The sequence below is a fragment of the Chelonoidis abingdonii genome, chromosome 15, assembly GCF_003597395.2.
Source record: "Chelonoidis abingdonii isolate Lonesome George chromosome 15, CheloAbing_2.0, whole genome shotgun sequence".
In the NCBI taxonomy this organism is placed as follows: domain Eukaryota; kingdom Metazoa; phylum Chordata; order Testudines; family Testudinidae; genus Chelonoidis; species Chelonoidis abingdonii.
In genome coordinates, this window is record NC_133783.1 from 22,205,204 (window position 1) to 22,225,685 (window position 20,482).

A 20,482-nucleotide genomic window follows, 5' to 3' on the forward strand; every position below is an offset into this window, starting at 1 on the left:
GTTTCTTGCATATCAGTTGTTCTTTGAGTAGCGATACAGGAGTAGAATTTAGGCTGTTGAATGGCCTTAGTTGTGCTTTTCCACACTTATTTGGACTGCTCCTCTCATCTCCCGCCACCACACACACACACCAAATGTCGATCCCAGCATCCCATTCTTCCTGTTGTGGGGAAAAAACTAGCTGTTGAGAGAATGGGGCACTGAGTGCATTTATTAGGGAGTGGTCTCTAGACAGCTAAATAGGACTTCATTTTCTCTCTAGACTGGTCCCTCCCATGTGGCTTCCTTCCTACCATTCCCCATGTAGTGGTGCTTTCTTTCTCACTACTCTTAGACTACCTCCCTTTTAAGTTGAGTTCTTGGCCAGCTATTCTATGTGTTGGGACCATTGTGAGTCCATGAACTCTGCATTAGGACCATAATAAACATTTAAAACATCTTAAAACTAAGTTTTGTAAACAGTCTTCCCTAAAACTAGTCAGATGCCCCAGTCCCTTCTAAGGCTAGCAGATAAGAGCAAATCTGGAATTTCTAGACCAATCTGTTCTAGAGTTGCTATAAGGGGTAACGTTTTAGTAAGAAAATTTGTTTCTCTTTTAATCCAAAAAGCCTTGTCTAATTTGCCTTAAACTTCCAGAAAAGTTCTACCCCTGTGTAAAATCTGTTCAAAATTTCACTTGGTTCTAGTGAAGTTAGGGCTGAGTGTCAGAATCAGGAATATAGTGGAAACCTTGCTTCAAGCTTAATAATGGAACAACTTGTATGTTTCCATAATTGTTAGTGTAGTAAGTAAGTTTTTGTTAAAACTGCACTAAATAGTGGTTGAAAGAAGGGAGGTGCTATTAGTATCTTAGGCCAGGTTGTAGCAAAATGTAATGAGAGATCATGTTATGGTGGTATTCAGAAACGGAGATCCTGATTGAAACCAGAAGTGTGCTCAGTGCCCATCACTGTGTAGAGCATTGAATGCATGATTCTATAGTTTGTGAATGTGTTCAGTAAACAGTAGGTTTTCGTGTTACCTTTGAAATATAGTGTGTCTTAATTACATATCCTAGTAACTCAGTGCTTTTGTATATACAGTAAATATGCTGACACATGCACTAATATAGACAACTTGGTACCAGACTCAGTGTTTTTCTGTTTTGGGTGTCTTAAAGGTCATTAGAATAAATTAGGAGTAGTAGGGTAACTCTGACTTGCTACTTTAGGGCCCAGTTCTGGAAATACAATGCACATTCTTACTATTGCACACAAGTAGTTTGGTTGACTTCAGTGGGAATACTCAAGGGGATTAAGAGTTGGTAAGGTTTGGGCATTTTACAACTGTTCTAGGATGTTTTTAACAAGACTGGATTAACTGATCCTGTAACAGGTTATGCTGATGGCTAGTCCTAGTATGGAAGATCTTTATCATAAATCATGTGCCCTTGCTGAAGATCCACAAGAACTTCGTGATGGATTTCAACATCCTGCTAGACTTGTCAAGGTAAAAAATGTATTTCAGCAGGAGGTACCATGGGAATTCAGATTGGTGGGACAAAGATCTAAAGCTTGTGTATTCAAACTGAAATATCTAGAGAGGCCTAATTAGCAATATACTTATTTTATGTAGTCCTTTTTCACAAGCATTATGTCTTTCAAGTCTCGAGAGAAAAATACCCAATTGAGTCAATAGTTAAGTGTAAAAAATTTTTTCTATCCAAGTTGAAATTTAAAAAATATTCTTGGAATTAACACTCTGTTGCTGCAGAATGTACTATGAAATTTCTGGTGACTATAAATACTTGTTGTTTTATTCAGTAACTGATGGAGGTGCTTGAGCCTGTGGTCTTTAAAACACTCCCATGACCCTTTTTGCCATAAATAAGCATGTTGGACCCGGAGTCCAATCTGTATTGCAGTTGGGTAACTTTGATTGCTCCTTGTGGGACTGGATGGCTGGGGTGGGATCACTTGCTAATTGCCCTGTTCTGTTCATTCCCTCTGAAGCACCTGGCATTGGCCAATGTTGGAAGACAGAATACTGGGCTAGATGGACCATTGGTCTGACCCAGTATGGCTGTTCTTATGGTCTTATTTGGAGAAGGTACAATACTTACTTTCAATCATGAGCTGTCATGTAGTGTTGCTGGTTGATATTTAAAGGCATCTGCTTTACTGAAATGCAACCACATTTGAAGTAGACAAATGAACCCCATAGTTTATCATTTGTACATCAATCAGTAATGCACTTTGGGATTTTTGGATGAAGTCAGCTGTATAAATATCAGTCGTTAGTTGTTTTACTAGCTCATTTTTATAAGGCAGTATCTGTTTATCTTTTTTAGAATTGAGACATTATTTTTACCTTTTATCATAAAGGTTTGTCTGCATGTTGCCATGTTACAAAACTAATGTTCCATGGCATAATCCTGTGCCTATAAAGTAATTTTTTTAATGGAAAGTCTTGCAAATCAAGAATGAGTAATGATGTTTTAAACCTATTCCATTTCTGAAATGCTGTGGAAAAAAATTAGCTGAACTCTTTCTTGACTGAGACTTTTAGGTATGGATTTCAGAATAATTCTTTGTAGTCTACTAACGGACTTCAAAGTTAGATGTATATTTCATGCTCTGTGTACTCTATAGTCTTATTCTTACAGTTTGGGGAAATGTTTTTCCCTATCAGGGAAACATTCAGGAGACTTTTTTTATCCAGTTTTTAGTGGGTATGAAAGGCAAAGATGAAGCTATGGCTATTGGAGGACACTGGTCCCCATCACTGGATGGACCTGATCCAGAAAAGGACCCCTCTGTGCTGATTAAGACTGCTATCCGTTGTTGCAAGGCTCTAACAGGCATTGACTTAAGTGTGTGCACGCAATGGTAAGTACCGTTCTCCAAAACAGAATCTGTTATAAAAATAAATGTTATCTGATTATTCTTAGACAGAACTGTTGTTAAAACCTAAACCATTTTTTCTTTATTAGCAGCCGGTGGTGGTGCAGGTAAACTGCTTGAAGGGATGTTCTCTTTTGTAACAAGAGGTTGATTGGTGCCAAATGTGTTTAATAATGCATCAAGAACTAATTAAAAATTCTGAATTTTGTACATGTTATGCTGTAATTTTGTAATGGTTATATGTTGAAAATATTTTCCATTTCATGCATAGCTGGAGAAGATCGACAAGAGAACTTCATTTCATTATTCTTTTGTAAATAATTAGCTGTTGGTTATATAGCCATATTTTTTCTTGATGAGTTTATTTGTCCTGTGTTTAACACTTACCACTGTTTTACCAATTTGTGAATGAAGTTTCTATTTAACACTGAATTTAAGTGTTTCAACTTTTCCTGTTAATTGAGAACTATATTTCCTAACACAAACTGGCAAGTACATCGGTTTACCTATAGCAGTTAGCATATTGTTCACTCATCTCCATTTTATCTTGCAATACATTGTACAAATGTGCCAAAAGAGAAAATATGGCTTCCATAACTTTTTCTTTAGATAAACCTCAGATTCTTGCAGCAAAGTTTCTTTACTTGATGTGCTACAAGTGAACTAGGCTCTTTAAAATGTATTGTAGAATTTTTTTTCCAACATGCTTCTTCCCTTGCAACAGGTACCGTTTTGCAGAGATTCGCTACCATCGCCCTGAGGAGACCCACAAGGGGCGTACAGTTCCAGCTCATGTGGAGACAGTGGTTTTATTTTTCCCGGATGTTTGGCATTGCCTTCCCACCCGCTCAGAGTGGGAAACCCTCTCCCGAGGATACAAGCAGCAGCTGGTCGAGAAGCTTCAGGGTGAACGCAAGGAGGCTGATGGAGAACAGGCACTGAACGCTAATCCCTTTTTCTATTTCTGCTTCTCACAGGCACAGGAACACAGGCACAAAATGCACACCACATACTACACAACAAACATACATAGGAGGAACATAACTGGTAACAATGACTGGTAAACCAGCTTTCAGCAGTATAGTGAATGTTCTTTTTATTTCAGCTAGTATACTAACTTTTAATGTGTGTGCTGATACCACAAATGGAAATAAATTGTGCTTTTGATGCGCAGAATATTGTTTTTATCTTAGAACTAGTTGCTGGAATCTGGAACCAGTTGTTGAGTGAGATTCAGTACTAATAGCAGTCTTAAATATTTTGCCATTTTCTAAAATTTCTAAAATTTCTCTGGTGGCCAGTTCTAATTATGGTATTTGAAATTGGACAAGAATTAGTCTGAAACACTTGAATTTCAGGCCACGTGACTGATCAGCATCTTGGGATATTGAAAGGTCTGACTAAATCAAGAGTGACTATGGATGTTTGAAAATTGGGGCAAGATCACACACTGTATGGTTAGCGGAGACCAGCAGTGTCTGTGTATCCCTGATATTATTTGTGGTGTTATTTATCACCCTTTTGCGTTTCACAGATCTGGCTTTTATTGGCTGATGAGTGGCACTGTGATCAGTTATGAAGTGGTAGAATGTGTGTATGTGGACTTGTCTAAACAATAACTTTAGGAGAAGACTGTCTGACTGAAACATTTGTGACCTTGCCACAGATCAGCAACAGAATTTTAAAAAATAAATTAATTACTCTTAAACTTTCTGAATGATGATTTTCTTAATTTTATTTGCCAGGATGAAGAGGAAAAGGATGATGGGGAAGCTAAAGAGATCTCTACTCCTACCCACTGGTCTAAACTGGATCCAAAAACAATGAAGGTAACCGTTGAATATTTTAGGTGTCTTTAATTATACAGTATATTTTTATTTTTAAGAACATTATTGATAGCAAGAGCCAAAGTTGTGATACATTTCTTCACTCATACTTTTAAAACTACGGCAGTTTTTTTGAAAGTTAAACAATACTTCTGTTTTATCTTCTTTCCTAATTTTATAGGTAAACAACTCTTTTAATGATATCCGAATATATAAGTTGTGTGTTAGTGTCTGTTACGATTCCAATAAAGGAGCTGTAACTATTTCATTGAAAGTCTCCAAACTGTGCACAATTTAAAGAAATCAGTTAGATTTTATTTAACTGAAAGTGAAGTCTACAGTAATCTGGCCTATATACTTACTTACACTCAAGTGAGATTTCCTTCTTTGGTGTTTAGAAGAAGGTTAGTTTAGGAAGACAAAGTTCTTTATTCATGTTTCCTATGGAATTAGTTTATTTATATAACATATTTTGATGTATACAAATGTAAAAAGTAATGCTTACAAGTTCCTCTGGATCCTTACATAATTTAACTCTCATATTAAATATGCTCAATAATATACAAAACTATACTTCAGTAGACATCATAAAACAAAACTCCTTCCACAGTAGATGTAAATAGTGAAAAATAAATAAATGAAATCTCCAACTTTTTGCTTACCGCTACCAAAATACCTTCTAGAAAAAGGAGGGGCTTCAAGGGATGAAACAAGAAACCTATGAACTAATGTGTTTTGCCATTAATACTTTTTTTATATTTAGTTTGTTCCAATGTTGATGAAAAAGGAGTTCATTAGCTAATAGACTGTAGGTAATGTTTGCATTTCTGACTTCAGCATTATTGATTATGTATATTGCTATAGCATCCATTAGTACTGCTTACACAACTTCTGTTTACTAGGTAAATGATCTTCGCAAGGAATTAGAAAGTCGTACTCTTAGCTCTAAAGGACTAAAATCCCAACTTATAGCCCGACTGACAAAGCAACTGAAAGTAGAAGAACAAAAAGAAGAACAGAAGGAGTTAGAGAAATCTGAAAAAGAGGATGAGGAGGAGGAGGATAGGAAATCTGAAGATGACAAAGAGGTTGGTATTGAGATGTACTTGGTTTAATTTAAAAATGTTATGCAATGCAGGAGAGGGAAATAGTTAAATCAAGATTTTATAGTTCTCCACTAGCCAGATTGAGAGTCTGGGCCGGAAGGGCTTTTGCTCTAACTTGAACTGCTGATTTGTAATGAAACCTTTGTCTAAGCTAAGTCATTTGAACTTTCACCTCAGTAAACCCAACTCAGAAATATAAACTCACTGAAAATAGCTATGCCTGAGATAAGTTACTCAGACCATTTAAAAAAAAATTGAGAGGAACAGAAAATAAATTATTTTGTAGGATTTTAACTTCTTTTTTTAACATTAAGAGGCTCAGGGAGTTTGAGTAGATTGGTTCTGCACATTTTTCCTCTTATGGGGTATGCACTTCTGGTGCTACAAGTTTCAGTGACCATTTTGAAAAATGTTCAGAATTAATCCTATAAAAAGCTATAGGACCACAAGTACCTTGATTCCTTTCCATTGTTAGTTGCAGACTTAGGGCTGTCATTCTCTGGCTTGAAAATTAAATTTTAAGTTTTGGCTAAATCATAGTTTTAAATTTTCAACATATAATATAGTGGTAGTTTCCATATTCACAAAGTAGTTTTGTTCAGGTTTTTTTCTGTTCCGCATGGTGCTGCACAGAGTGTCTCTAGTTGATCTGCATAAAAAAATCTGGCTTCCAGAAGTGAGCATTCCTGCTTCTCTGGGATGGCCATTCCAACAACAAAACTCCATGACTGATGTCTGGCAGAAGGCAATTCCCTGGTGCATTATTCCTTGTGCCCTGCTTCTATACCATGGTACCAAAGGTAATTCAGTGATGGGTGCCAAATAATAATAAGAAAACATGTAAGAAGGACATGGTTTCAGCTCTTCCTACTGAAGTAGATCTTAAGAGCTGAATGCTCAAATCTGTCCTTTTCATAAGCATTTGAAATCATGCTTTAAGGAAAGGACCAAGTGAGATGCCATTGTCACCAGACACTTTACAAAGATGTTAAAGTGCATCTGTTGGCACCAGAAAACCAGTTGCCTGTTCCTTTGATGCCAAAGACTTGCCTCAGTGCCCAAAACTGAAACCCTCACTGCCACAGGCATCATTGTTACTGAAAAGCCTGCTCTGAGAAGGCAATTGAAGACATAGCACTGACCATAGGCCCATCTCTGATGGTTCATTTGAGTCCTCCTCAGGTAGAGGCTTCAGTTCCTCTTACTACAGCTCTGTAAAAGATAGTGTAGCACTGAAGAATCATCTCTACCCCCAAGACCCTATGCTGATTCCCAAAAAAGCAACGAGGCACCATAATTCCAGGGAGTACTTCGGTGTTGGAAACCTTTGTGCTGTGAATGACTCTTGTCCCTCAGTTTGGAAGGTGACTCCTTTTTTCTTAGTGCCAGCCCTGAAAACCTTGCTGGTTCCTTCTCCTTTGAGGTATATTTGTTGCATGTCTCTGGCCACTGATGCTGTGCTGAGTGACAGTTTCCCCAGAGATAAGTTTGGTATTTTTCCTTCCTTTAGGTTGAATCAGAAAAGTGTTTATTAACAACCAAGTTAATCAAACCTGAATATGAGTAACTTCATATAGCAGTCACATTGTTTCTTGGAACATTGAGTAATGCACTGTTTTTAAAAGCAAGCAGAGACTGTGCTTGAGTATTTTTAAACAGCAAAACTTTCATGTTCTCGGCCTAGCAGTTAAAAAGCTAAAATCTGTGTGCTTTTTGCTGCAAGATGAAATTTACTGCAATCACATTAAAAAAATGGTATTTTTATTTCTTTGTTTAGTCGGTAGCCATTGTATCTAGAGATATTGCATATAACACGATACCCTGCTTAAAAAAAAAAAAAAAAAAAAAAAAAAAAAAATCAACCACTTACCTTCTAAAGGTAAATCTGTACTATTTATATGCACTGGGGGAAGGTGGTGTAGGGAGCTTTTACTCTTCTTATGTAAGCAATTTAAGGGCTCAAAAGAGCCCTGGGAATGTCTGCTAACTTGCCAGCTTGCATATCATACCTCTAAGGGACATCATTTGGTCCCATTCCAGCTATCAAGCAAGTACACTGCAGTTAGCACCATGTGCTAGTAGAGGTTTGCATGTTGCTCCTTACAGAGGATCTGGTGCTCCCATATACCCTATGGAATGTTGCCTTGGCTAACAGAGTTTCAAAAGCAGAGGATGACACTGGACAGCATCCCTACTCTCTGTAGGAGCCACTGGCCCACAATCTCTGTTAATAAATTTCCCAGCACTGAAGCCTTCTATCCATTCTATGAAAAGCAGTGAGCATTTAAAGCTATTATATGGTTTGAAATTTCATCTCTAAAATGTTTTTTTATTTTTTTAGGAAGAAGAGAGGAAACGTCAGGAAGAAATGGAGCGTCAACGACGAGAGAGACGATACATCTTGCCTGATGAACCAGCAATCATTGTACATCCTAACTGGGCAGCAAAAAGTGGAAAATTTGATTGTAGTATTATGTCTCTTAGTGTTCTTCTGGATTACAGGTTGGAGGATAACAAAGAGCATTCTTTTGAGGTAATTTGTTTACTTTGTATCTAGTACAGCATAATGAAATGCAATTTTAGCGACTTCAGTGTAGTAGGATGTTATACTGAGAAATACCAACTTTTCACACCAAATATTTGAGTAAGTACTTTGTAAATGCAATAGTTCTTAGACTGTATTTCTGTTGCAGTGAAAGGATTACATAATATAATATTCAGATTCTACTATAACTTACTACTACAACTGAATCCTTATTTTCATGTTAGCAACTGTATCCTGAAATTCTGAATATTAAGGTACTAGTGTAAAAACAGACACATTTCAAGTGAAGCTTAATCCTTGGTCCGTACTTGGGGGGAAAAACTGTGTAGGTATTGGTACCACATTTATCACTGGAGTAGGACTGCCCTATAAATTCTAAAAGAAACACAGATTCTCAGTTTCTCCCTTTTGATTCTCTCTCTCTCTCTCTCACACTCACACAGGGAACTTTTCCTGAAGTTGTAAGGCCAATTGGATATTTTTTCTGTACTCATGAGTATCTTGCGTATTGATATGAGACGAGTGTGTTAATTACATGTTCAGAATGTTATGTCTTGCATATTAGTACATAAGCAGTTCGTGGAACTTACATGATTGTCTCTGCTAGTCACTCTCGTAGGTACTATAGCTGTTCCTCTTGGTGTATAGAAATACCTTGGTATTTCAGATACTGCATTTTGATAACTATTAAGTATTGTATTGGTTTTATTTAAATGACAAGCATCATGTTCAGACATCTGTAATTACGCTTTGTTTACATATGTGTAGTATTTTAATGAACATACTCTTGGCTCAGAATTCGTACTTAATTGCTTTTCTAGGATAACTAACTAATATTTTATGACATCTGTAGATCACCATAGTGTTTGCCACATGCACTATCATTTGTAAACCTCTTTAGACTATTTTGTTTTTCCTTTTCCGGTATTCCTCTATCATACCTCAAACTCACTGGTTTATAATTACCAGGTCTCTGCTTTCCCCTTTGAGCATTTTCCAACATCAAGTCTACTGATATTTTCCTTATGTTCTTGACACATCTTGACCGCGCCCCCCGGCTTCTATTTTTAACTGGTGCTATTTTTCTTGCACAAGTTTTCATATAACCCTTTTTTGTAATACTCAGTCACATCTTGCTATGTGGACTAATTCACAAGCCTACTTTTTAGTCAAAATAAATTAATAGTTGTAGCCAATCTTACAGTACTTAAATTATGTACACAGGCTTTCTGTGAAGCAGATATGTGAATTGACTGTTTGCTCATGGCTTTTGATTGATTTGTATTAATTTTTGTATTATGCTTTGCAAATCTGCATTTTAAAAATAGTTTTATTCACATTTCTAAATGCCGGTACTGTTTTCTTCTGATACAACAAGGCAGTATTGTCTTTTATCTTTGTGTGGATATAATTTGCTTTCTGCATTTAACTTGTTTTTAATGATGCACAGTTTCTTGATTCCCTGTCCACATTCTCTCCCTCACTTCTCCCCGCTCCCCCAAATTCTTATGCTCTGCATCATTCTTAACTTTAGGAACTGGTGTAGCTTAAACTAAGTATTTGTTACAATAGCAAATCATATCATCTGCCTCCTCGTACTATACAAGTATTTGTTTTTTAATTTGTATAGCAAAATAAAAATTAATCTGGGACCTGAGAGCTGCAATATATTTTTTAAATGTTTTTTTTAATGTTAACTTTCCTTTTTCAGATGGCCATATTCAAACAAACTGGGTTTTTTTAGATAAACAGTGTGTTACTCTGATACAGTGCCACGTTTTGATTAATGTGATAGGAATTTTGATAAGGAAGGAGTGATAGTTACTTAAATGAAAATACAGTGTAACTGTATTTTTAAAAGAATATCATACCTCTCTTCACCAGCTCTTTCTCATGTTTCTTTGATTCAGGTTTCATTGTTTGCAGAACTATTCAATGAAATGCTTCAAAGGGATTTTGGTGTCAGAATCTACAAAGCACTGATATCCCTTCCAGAGAGAGAGGACAAAAAAGATAAAAAGAGCAAAAAAGAGGAGAGAAAAGATAAAAAGGAAGAAAAAGATGACGAAAATGATGATCCAAAACCTAAGAGGAGAAAATCTGGAGATGATAAAGATAAGAAGGAAGATAAAGAAGAGAGGAAGGTCTGCAATTAGTTTATGTAAAAAAACACTGTTGCTTGGATAAGCAATAATCAGTTTACTGTATTTTACTTTGCAATTTCCAGGACTTCATGTTTTTGTGTTAATTAATTTGTCTGGATCAAGATTGCTCAGATACGGTAGTTCTAATCTTTAAGAACTATACAATTATGCATTTTATCTTAAGTGTCTACTGTTGTAGCTGAGTGTCGCAGCTGTTACATTGTAAAAATTATTTAAATTCATTAGACATACTAATTTGGATGAATATATGTAGTGTATTGAGGTTTTTAATTCTGGTGAGATTTTTTCATTTTGCGATTGCCCATCTTTTGATTGCTTAATTTTTAGGCATTTTCATTACAGAGGGAAGATAAAAGGAAAGATGATAGTAAAGATGAAGAAGAAACTGAAGATGACAATAATCAGGAAGAGTATGATCCAATGGAAGCAGAAGATGCTGAAGATGAGGATGATGGTATATTATGTGAAAGTTTTTTGACTTCTTCAGAATTTTTGTATTGGGTCTGGATATGTTTTTTGAACTTGAGAGCTTTAGAATTTAGAAAATTAAAGTACTGGTATAATTAGACACTCTAATATTACTGTTTGTGGTGGTGTAATTCTGAACGGCCAAAATCAGGATTGAAGCCCTGTTAAGTGCCTAACTTTATGCACCCAAGTTTGAAAACGTTGGCTTGTGTTTTTATGCTTTCTTTCCTGAGCCAAATTACCACAATCCATGGGTTCTGGCCACCATAAAATAGAGAGTCCCCTTGGCTCTGCGTCCCTTCATCCTCCACTTGGACTGGTGGCTTCTGGTTCCATCTCCTCCCAAAGAAGCAGCAACAGTGGAATGAAACCTCTTCCGTTTTCCAGGAGCAGCAGCTGTGGCCCTCTGTCCCCCCTGCCCATCAATGCAGGAGAGGATAAATGGGAAGGACATTCTGTATTCTTTTACCATATACACGCTCTTTGTTGGAGAGATGTAGACAGAGTCCCTCAGTTTGGTGTGTCTTGGAGTGAACACCCTGTTGAGTTGTTTGGGGCAGTTCACACCTCACAGAGCTAGTGTCAAGCTGTCAGCAGATTTGAGCAAACACCATTGCAGCAGTTTACAGTTGGATCAGATTCCACAGTGAAAGTGAAAAACTTTTTTTATTATTAAAACTTGGGAAGTGATCCTATGGCTCCCAAGAAGTGGGGCCCAAGTTACAGATCTGCAGTGCTGTATACCTTAAGCCAGCCCTGCTTTCCCCAAACTTCTCACTTCTGTTTCAGATTTTGTTAGTACTATATTGCCTACCTTACAAGAAGCAGTTTGTTAAAGCTTTTAATAACTCATTTTTTGAGAACCTAAATGTCACAATCAAATGAACTTACAGTAAAACATCTATCTTCTTTTCTTACCCTTTTCTCTCATTTGGGTTAATTATTAGGATATAACTTTTGATTTTTGGAGACTTTTTAGACACATGATTTTGATTATGTGGGTGGGATGTTTTTCATTATGGAAAATATTCGAGAGTAAGCAATACCATTTTCCTAATAGGAGAAATAATAACTATAAAAATAAGGATACTGCCTCATATAGAGACACTTGAGCCTTAATAGAGGAAGTTGCATGACTTTCTGTGGCTCTTACTCACTTACATGGTGGCGCTTGAAGTATATTAAAGTTAGCTTATCTAATGTTCCGTCTAGTTTCCATGTGAAAAGCAAGCCTACATATGAAAATTTGAAAAATATATAAAGATAAAATTGACAGATTTGAGTGCATTGTGTCAAAGTAGGCTGAAAGAAAAAAAAATTGTATTTTAATTATAATCTTGCTAAATGACATTTTACCTTTCAATTTCATATTTAGGAAGAGAATATTGTAATCTGATCACTTTTTTGTGCAAACTGTATTTCCTTTAAAAATCATACACAAGCATTTGAAATAGTGGTTCTAGACTCTAATTTACTCTGAATTTGCTGAATGCCACTTTTTGTTTTTTAGACCGGGATGATGAGGAAATGAACAAGCGAGATGATAGAAGAGAGGGAAACCGACACTGCAAAGAGAGATCTTCTAAAGATAAAGTACTTACTGCATATTTTATAACTATACGTAGCCTTAATATTAAAGGTTGCGCCTTCATTTTAATTATGTAATCTGTTTTCACTGGCTTGTTTCCCTCAAAAACTTTCCTTTTAGCCTGAAACTTTGCATCTAAATAAGTTAGAGGGGAATGCTTCTGAAGACTAACTTTAAATATGTTTTCTTCTAAATTCTCATAAGTTATTTTAAATTTTTATCTCATAATAAAAATTTCTCAGGTGGGGTACTAATTAGCTAGAAAGACTTGTGGGTAAGTCCTTCCCATCCATAAAAGAGACAACTGGTCTGACTTTAACTGCTAATTTGAGGCAGGCAGAAATCCAGTGAAATTGCCTCTGTCTATTAAGTAGGGTAGGAAGAAGTGTGGCCTAGCCCAGCCTATGCATTCATGCCACTTAAGTTTCTTTTGGCCCCTTGAGGTTTCTGTGATTTATCCCAAATTAGTTCCTTTTTTGAAGCTGTTTCTGTGTTCATGTCTCAGTAAATCAGATGTTCTTCTAATGCAACAAAATATTAGGCTATAAACTAACTTTTCCATTATAATGTCCGGAGTCCTTTTGGAAGTCTCCTCGTACACAAAGAGAGCCTGTTCCTCAGAAATAACCATGGCTTTTCGCCACATTCCAAGTTCAGAACAATGAAAACTAACCATAACATAGTGAATCTAGGATTTATGTACCAAAAATCAGAAAGTAAAACAGATTTTTAATCATACACCTTTTCTCTTAAGCTAAGGAAGTGTAAAAACAATATTAAACATGCATGCGGAACTGCAGATCAATCCTAGGATCTCGTGTGATTCTAATGTTCATTAATCATAGTTATGGGTATTCTGATTTGAAAATAATTGTCAATTCAAAGATTTGAGATTGTTTTTAAGGGGGCATTGTCTAGGGGGACACTTGTATACCATTGCTGCAGGGATGTTCCTTTGATAGATCCATGGTAGCCTGAGCAAAAGGAAAAAGAATATTTTCCTGTTTACATGTACAAAAAACTGTCTTCTGTGCTTTAATTCTGTTAAAGAATTTTTGGGTATAGCTTGTATGAGAGAGGTCATACTAAATGAAGCTACATTATATTTGAGCCTAATGTGTAAAATACTGGCAATAGTAGCAACTTTGACTCATAAAGTAAACGGTAAAATTGGTAGCAGGAATCTACCTTGTTAATCCAAGCACTCTAGTCATTGTATATAAAGAAATAGGAAACACTGATATTGTAACTAATATTGCTGATATTGTAATTAATATGCAATGTATTCTCTATAGGAGAAAGATAAGACACAGATGATTACAGTTAACAGGGATCTTCTGATGGCTTTCGTTTATTTTGATCAAAGTCATTGTGGATACCTTCTTGAAAAGGACATGGAGGAGATACTGTATACACTTGGACTACATCTTTCACGTGCTCAGGTTCTGTTTTATATTTATATAGAAATGTGTTTTACAATGAGGCAGGAGTGCTGCAGAAAAAAGAGTGTATAATATATTGAAAAGTTGTTCCATATTCATTGTGGGCAAGTTAGTGCTGTTATAAATATTAATTTTTCCCTTGTTTAAAGTTGCAGTCAGTGGGCTTTTTTGCATTTTAACGCAATCACTTAATTTAATATTTTAAATCAAATATTTCTTTTAAAAATACTATTTTAAATATGAAACTATTATAGCATTATTCAACAAAGTAACATAATATTGATCTCCTTTGCCATTTTTTAGGTTAAGAAACTACTTAATAAGGTAGTACTTCGAGAATCTTGCTTTTACAGAAGATTAACTGATACCTCAAAAGATGAAGAAAATCAGGAAGAGTCTGAAGCCCTGCAGGAAGATATGTTAGGTCAGTGATCCCTAAACTGTGGGGCGTGCCCCTGGGGGAGGTGGGGAGTACAGAGAAATGTTTCAGAGGGGTGTGGTGGGACCTGGGCCATCCCACAGGGGTGGGGAGGCAGTGCCAGCCAGCCCCACTCTACCCTGTGTCTGCTTCTGGCCCCATCCCTGGCTCCCAACTGTGGCTGGCAGGGCAGGGGGCACAGACAGGGGTATGGGGGAGGCACAAAGAAGTTTGGGGACCTCTGTGTTAGGTAGCTAGTACTAATTTCTCTGATTGCAAAACTTCACCTAAAATCACTGCTGTATTACAGAGATAAAAGTGGATAAAATTTGTATTCCCTTGAAAAAGTTACAAGTTCAGCCCTTCAAACCAGCAGATCTTGTGAAGACTACATAGATCTTGCACAGTTTGCAGAACCCAGGGCTTCTGGCTCCCCATGCTCTCTGCTGTGTTTACTGTGCAAACCCCGTATATTGGAATGGGAAAGTGGATGAGCTTGCTGATTATCATGATTACTTACCTGTGGGGAACGTGTTTGCAGTATCATTCCCCACAAAGGGCAGCCACTCTACCCCTCTCCCTTAGCATGGAGTCCAATTCATGCAGCCATCCTTCAATAAAAGGAGGATAGGAAGAATGTTATGCAAGCAGCATTTGCTCTTTTCATATGCAGAGAGCACCTTGGTTCTCAAATATTTAAGATTTTGGTCTTTTTAGAAGGTTTTGAACGCATGGCGGAAGGTTTCATTCTTAGTATTCTGGTCAGTTGAAAACTAACACAATTTTAATGTTTTACATATTTTGTAACATTACTTAATTTATTTTAGGAAACAGATTGCTGCTACCATCCCCTACTATAAAACAAGAATCTAAGAGCACAGAAGAAAATGTTGGTCTAATTGTGTACAATGGAGCTATGGTGGATGTAGGGAGCCTGTTGCAGAAACTAGAGAAGAGTGAAAGAGTGCGGGCTGAAATAGAACAAAAACTTCAGTTGCTGGAAGAGAAAACAGGTTTGAGAATGTACTTTGAAGATATACCATGATTGTTCTGAAATGTTTGTTATAAAATACTACATATACAGTAGTTAACACTCAAACATTCTAGAGTTTGGTTTATAACTCGGTGTTATAAAACAGTTATGCATTATTAAATTCTATATTCCCGTATTTCTCTCATATTTTGAACTTGCACAGCTAACACTTTTGATTGGTCAATCAAATATGTTGGAGTACCATTGTTAGCCATGTTAGTCCTTCATGGTGTTTGCCTTTTCTGATCAAATTAAGTGCAAATCCATGTCATACAAAGAACAAGCAAGTTCAGAGTTCAGTATTGAATTTCATAAAAATCAGGCTATTTTAACTGAGGACTTTTTCTGGGGAGTGAATTATTTAATGCCCCATGTGGAGCAGTATAACACAGAGATCATTTTACTTCTCAAACTCCAAGGAGCTTAAATATTAATCACATTTTATTAGTGATAACACTTAATACTATCTTTTAAAATTTTGTACTAATGTTTTTTCTAGGATGAAGAAAGAAATGGTAAGAGACATACTATAAGGTATTTGAGATGACTTGAGATTGTTTCTTTGTTTTTTCAAGATGAAGATGAAAAGACCATATTACATTTGGAGAACTCTAACAAAAGCCTGTCTGGAGAGCTTAAAGAAGTAAAAAAAGACCTAAACCAACTACAAGAGAATTTGAAGACATCAGAAGATACCAATTTGCAATTTGAGGGGCAGCTGAATAAGACAATCAAAAATTTAGCCACAGTTATGGATGAAATACACAGCGTTCTTAAAAAGGTTAGAATCTTGAAACTCTTTATTATATGTAATCGCTTTATAAACTAAGCTATTTTAAAATGAGTTTTCAGAATATTCCCAGACAATGTACATATTAATCTGTAGTTAAGGCTATAAATACATATTGGTCATTTAAGGGAAAGAAATATTAATAGAGTAGTTTAGTTTAGTTTTTTTTTAAAAATCTGAAAACCAGGAAACTATTTTAAGGTGCAACTTTATCTATGAAAAGTAACAGTTCAGGTATCTAAAACCACGGTAATTCTACCTTTTTATATCACCCACTGGTTGAAATCTGTCCCATACACCACCTTAAATCCTATGTTGAGCAAAAGGATCATATGGAAATCCTTGTGATGTAGGTAGGTGGAGTATTTCCAGAGACTTGCATGGGAGGTGTTGTGGTGTGGTGAATAAGGCCTACAACTTTGGGTGTCAGGAGGCCTGGAGTCTAATCCTACTTGTGACAATAACTTCTTTTGTGGCCTTGGACAAGTAGCTTACATCTGTAAGCATCAGTTTGACTTTATTTATAATTGGAGTGATAATATGTATCTACTTGACTGGGATGTTATAAAGCCTAATTAAATTATGCTTGAATAAATGTAGGCTATTGCTGACACTTAATGGCAGTGGTGGTGTTAGAACTCAAAAGTTTCTTGCTTTCAGCTGTAGGTTCATTCAGTGACACTATATGGCATCTTGGAAGAGTCCATTAGAAAATAAAGATTAGGAAACATGCCAGATTTCTTTGATGTACCAGAAAAATTCTACTGTACCATAAAATCATATATAAGTGAAATTTCAGGGGAATTGTAGTTTTGAAGATAAGGGCAATGGACAAAGTCAAACTTATAAAGGAAAGCTAGCTTCAGCTTTATCCATGAAGAGATGGTCGTTTCTCCATAATTTATTTTCACCAAAGCAATGTTTCTGTGGGAGGGCTCACCGAAGCTACTACTTAGATGTGGTGCTGATCTCTGAATCTCCTAGTTTACTCCTGGAGGAATCCTGCACCACTACACGTGATTTATGTCCTCGGCAGATTTATTTGCTTCTCTGAAGAAAAAAGACTTTTTGATGAGGAAGCAAAGGGAAGGCACAAGAGTGATCATGCAACCCTCCGCAGCAGTATGTTTTAGGTGCCCAGGGCAGCCAGCAGAGAGGAAAACCACTGAGGCAGAGGGTGGGACTAGGGAAGACCCGGTTCCCTACCCTGCACCAGGTTCAGCTGCTAGTCGTGGCTGGAGAGAGGGGACTTCCTCTTCGCCTGCACAGCATCTGGGGTTGGGTCAGACCCTTCCCCAGCTTCAGGAAGCTCTGCAAACTCAGCCCACCCCCGTTTCCTGCACCTAGTAGGTCTTCAGCTGCAGGGGGAGGGATTCCTATACAGGGAGCTATTCCCCCACCCACCGAACCCCTGTTTATTCAGACCCTCTCATATCCAGACCGTCCCGCCAATCCTCACCCCCCGGCACTCGGAACACTCCCTGCCCTGATGAGCCTCTCTCCCCCTGGACTGCCCTGATGAGCCACCCACACCCAGATCCCACCCCACTGAGGCCCAGTCAGCTGCACCTGGATCCTCATCCCACTGAGCCCTACTTCCCCAGCATCTGGACCCCTCACTGAGCTCTCCACACCGAGACACCCCTGCTGAGCTCTCTTTCCCCCCACACATCCAGGACCCCCCCACCATGCTGAGCCCCAACCACTTTCACTTGGACCCCCCCTGTAGAATCCCATTACCATTGCACCCAGAACCCCCCAACAAGCCCCTGTGCCTCCAGATCCCCCTCGCACCCGGATCCCTCACTGAGCCGCCCGCACCCAGATTGTCCCACACAGAACCCTCTCAACCCCCACCTGGATCCCCCCATACTAAGCCCCTGCACACTTGGATCCTGCCTTGCTGAGCCTGACAGCCCATACCTGGTGCATATGGCATGTGGGGCAGGTGTTTCTGGGGCAGCCCAGTTCTTGTGCTGTCAGGGTTGGGTGCAGCCTCACTGCAGAGTCAGTTTCTGGGGTTGGGGAACCGCACAGTGATCTCCCACCTCTGTCTCGAATGCCATGCTGGAGCCTCCACGCTTATTTGACAGATAACATTTGCAGAACTTTAAAATATTGTGCACACAAATTTTAGTGTTTTGGTACAGAATTTTTAATTTTTTGGCGCAGAATCCCCTCAGTAGTACTACTTGCACATGAGAGAAAGATGATCAGTAACTGAATGGACCCAGTCATTTAAAGAGTTTGTTTTTTTAAATGTAATTAACATGTTAAAAACAGCATCTTAGATCATTAAAACTGAATTTTAAGAATCCAGTTTGCTTTTTACTGTTCATGTTTGTTTAGTTTTTACATTTTACTTATTTTGAACAATGAAAATAAACAAGCCAATTTAGTCAGTTTCACTTTCAGATTCTCATATACTGGCATGTGGTAACAGGGTTTGGGTTGTAAAACATTGCACTCAAGATGTTTTTGGTTTCTTTAAAAAAACAAACATGGGACTATAAAACAGGTAATTTAAATAGACCTAATTTTGTGCCTAGCTTAATCTGTGGGCCCTTAATTTTTCAGCAAGGAATTGTGTTGCAGCTTAGAAATAATAGTTTTCATAAAACACATCTGACAGTTTAACAAGTTAAAACAGTGTAGCTAGTTTTCATTTTAAGTTTATAGGCCCTTTAAATTGGTTTCCAGCTTAGTTTAGGGATACTGCTAACAGAACTTACGCTACTACCTTTTCTCCCCTTTTTATAGGATATTGTAAAGAACGAAGATAAAGATCAAAAATCCAAAGAAAATGGAGCAAATGTATGATAAAACTGCTTCTGTTTAGAAGAAAGGTGTTACATAATGTAATCTAAATCATGATATCAGTGCGTATGGAAGTGATGCATGTTTGATTTTTTTTTAAGTAGTATAAATTTCTTAGTTCTAAAAAGATGTATAAAGTTTTATGAATGTGAGTCAGCTTCTGAAGATTGCTTGTAATTCATAGCATTCAATTTATTTAGACACTCCTTGAGAGAAAATAATTTTGCATTGCAAAATGTTTTAGGATGAACTTTGTTATAGTTTTAACCCTAATAAAGTTCATCAACTTAATGGACAGTAGCAAGTATTTAATTACCATATGGTTTTTCATTAAAGTCTAGTGAAATCAAAATGTTCATTATTTATAGAATTGCCATTTTTATGGTTTTATTTTTTTGTCTAATTAGTCTTTTTAAATTCAAATATAAATCATACAATAGCATGCGGCTTAATTTTGCAAGTAAAGATTTTTTTTAAATGCTTGAATTTTTTTACGTCATAACTTTTTTCCCTTCCAATTGTAATTTTCTCCCTCAAGGCTCTCCTATTAAAAGCCTCACAATATATAGTAGTTCAGATGAATTAAGAAAGCAATAGAAACCCTCTACAGTGTTGGTAGGGCTGTGGGATTTATATGAAAATATACAGGTCTGTTTTAATGTACGTCATTTGTGTTCCTTTAACTGTTCTTATTTCTGGATTGATATATATGCTACTTTTTAAATAACAGATGCGGTGTATTAAAATGTATGGTTGGATACCAGGCCAGTGGATGTCATATAATTACTTTACCTGGAGAAAATGCTACCATTTTCAGTTCTCTCTTTTAATTGAATTTGACTTCTTTCATAGCTTGTGTAATTCCTTCTAAGATTGAAACAGCCCTCCAGAAGAATATTAAATTATAAGGGGCAGGACAGTGTTTGGTGTGTGCGCGCGTGTGTGTGTGCGCGTGTGTGAATAAATTACCAGGGATCTAAATTAAAAGTTGACTTGGCATCTTTGTCAATGGCAACATATCAAATATGAAGTATGAAAAATCATAGTTTGGTGCATCTTTTCAGAAAACTTTCAGAGAGGAGGGAAAAAAAAGGTTGGGGGTAGACAAATAGTTTTTTCTTGCTAGAATGGAGAATTTTAGCCAACTGATTTTGTACCTAGCTATCCTGAGTAACTAAATAACCTGTTAAAAGAATCAAAGTGCCATAATATGTATAAATAACCTACATGGAACTCATGTGGCTCCTTAAAAAAAATGCATTAAATTGCCGAGATTGTTTTGTTTTTTTTAAAAAACAAAACAAAACAAAGTCTTAAGTTGGTACTTGTTTGTGTTTTGGTTATTTGAAGCCAAACTAGTGCAACATTCTTAACCATTAAAATAGCATGCAAAAACTCCCC

The 20,482-nt window shown here is 36.9% G+C and overlaps 1 protein-coding gene and 1 non-coding gene across 4 annotated transcripts in view; both read left to right on the forward strand.

Moving 5' to 3' along the window:
- Nucleotides 1-20,366, forward strand: part of CCAR1 (cell division cycle and apoptosis regulator 1) — a 42,515-nt gene extending 22,149 nt beyond the window's left edge. For 2 of the 3 annotated variants that reach the window (XM_032795236.2, XM_032795237.2), the window contains exons 12-25: nucleotides 1,376-1,489; nucleotides 2,702-2,868; nucleotides 3,608-3,818; nucleotides 4,629-4,712; nucleotides 5,612-5,797; nucleotides 8,157-8,348; nucleotides 10,271-10,504; nucleotides 10,853-10,979; nucleotides 12,504-12,586; nucleotides 13,877-14,023; nucleotides 14,327-14,447; nucleotides 15,269-15,454; nucleotides 16,050-16,255; nucleotides 19,025-19,169. In XM_032795236.2, the coding sequence (XP_032651127.1) occupies nucleotides 1,376-1,489; nucleotides 2,702-2,868; nucleotides 3,608-3,818; nucleotides 4,629-4,712; nucleotides 5,612-5,797; nucleotides 8,157-8,348; nucleotides 10,271-10,504; nucleotides 10,853-10,979; nucleotides 12,504-12,586; nucleotides 13,877-14,023; nucleotides 14,327-14,447; nucleotides 15,269-15,454; nucleotides 16,050-16,255; nucleotides 19,025-19,084 (2,118 nt within the window). In that variant the 3' untranslated portion in view covers nucleotides 19,085-19,169. Of the gene's footprint in view, nucleotides 1-1,375; nucleotides 1,490-2,701; nucleotides 2,869-3,607; nucleotides 3,819-4,628; nucleotides 4,713-5,611; nucleotides 5,798-8,156; nucleotides 8,349-10,270; nucleotides 10,505-10,852; nucleotides 10,980-12,503; nucleotides 12,587-13,876; nucleotides 14,024-14,326; nucleotides 14,448-15,268; nucleotides 15,455-16,049; nucleotides 16,256-19,024 lie in introns of all 3 variants that reach the window. The other variant, XM_032795238.2, reaches the window with a different exon arrangement.
- On the forward strand, nucleotides 2,465-2,527 carry LOC116833634 (small nucleolar RNA SNORD98). Its single transcript, XR_004375739.1, has one exon. It is a non-coding gene; the product is annotated as a small nucleolar RNA SNORD98 (small nucleolar RNA).
- Nucleotides 20,367-20,482: the final 116 nt, after the last annotated feature.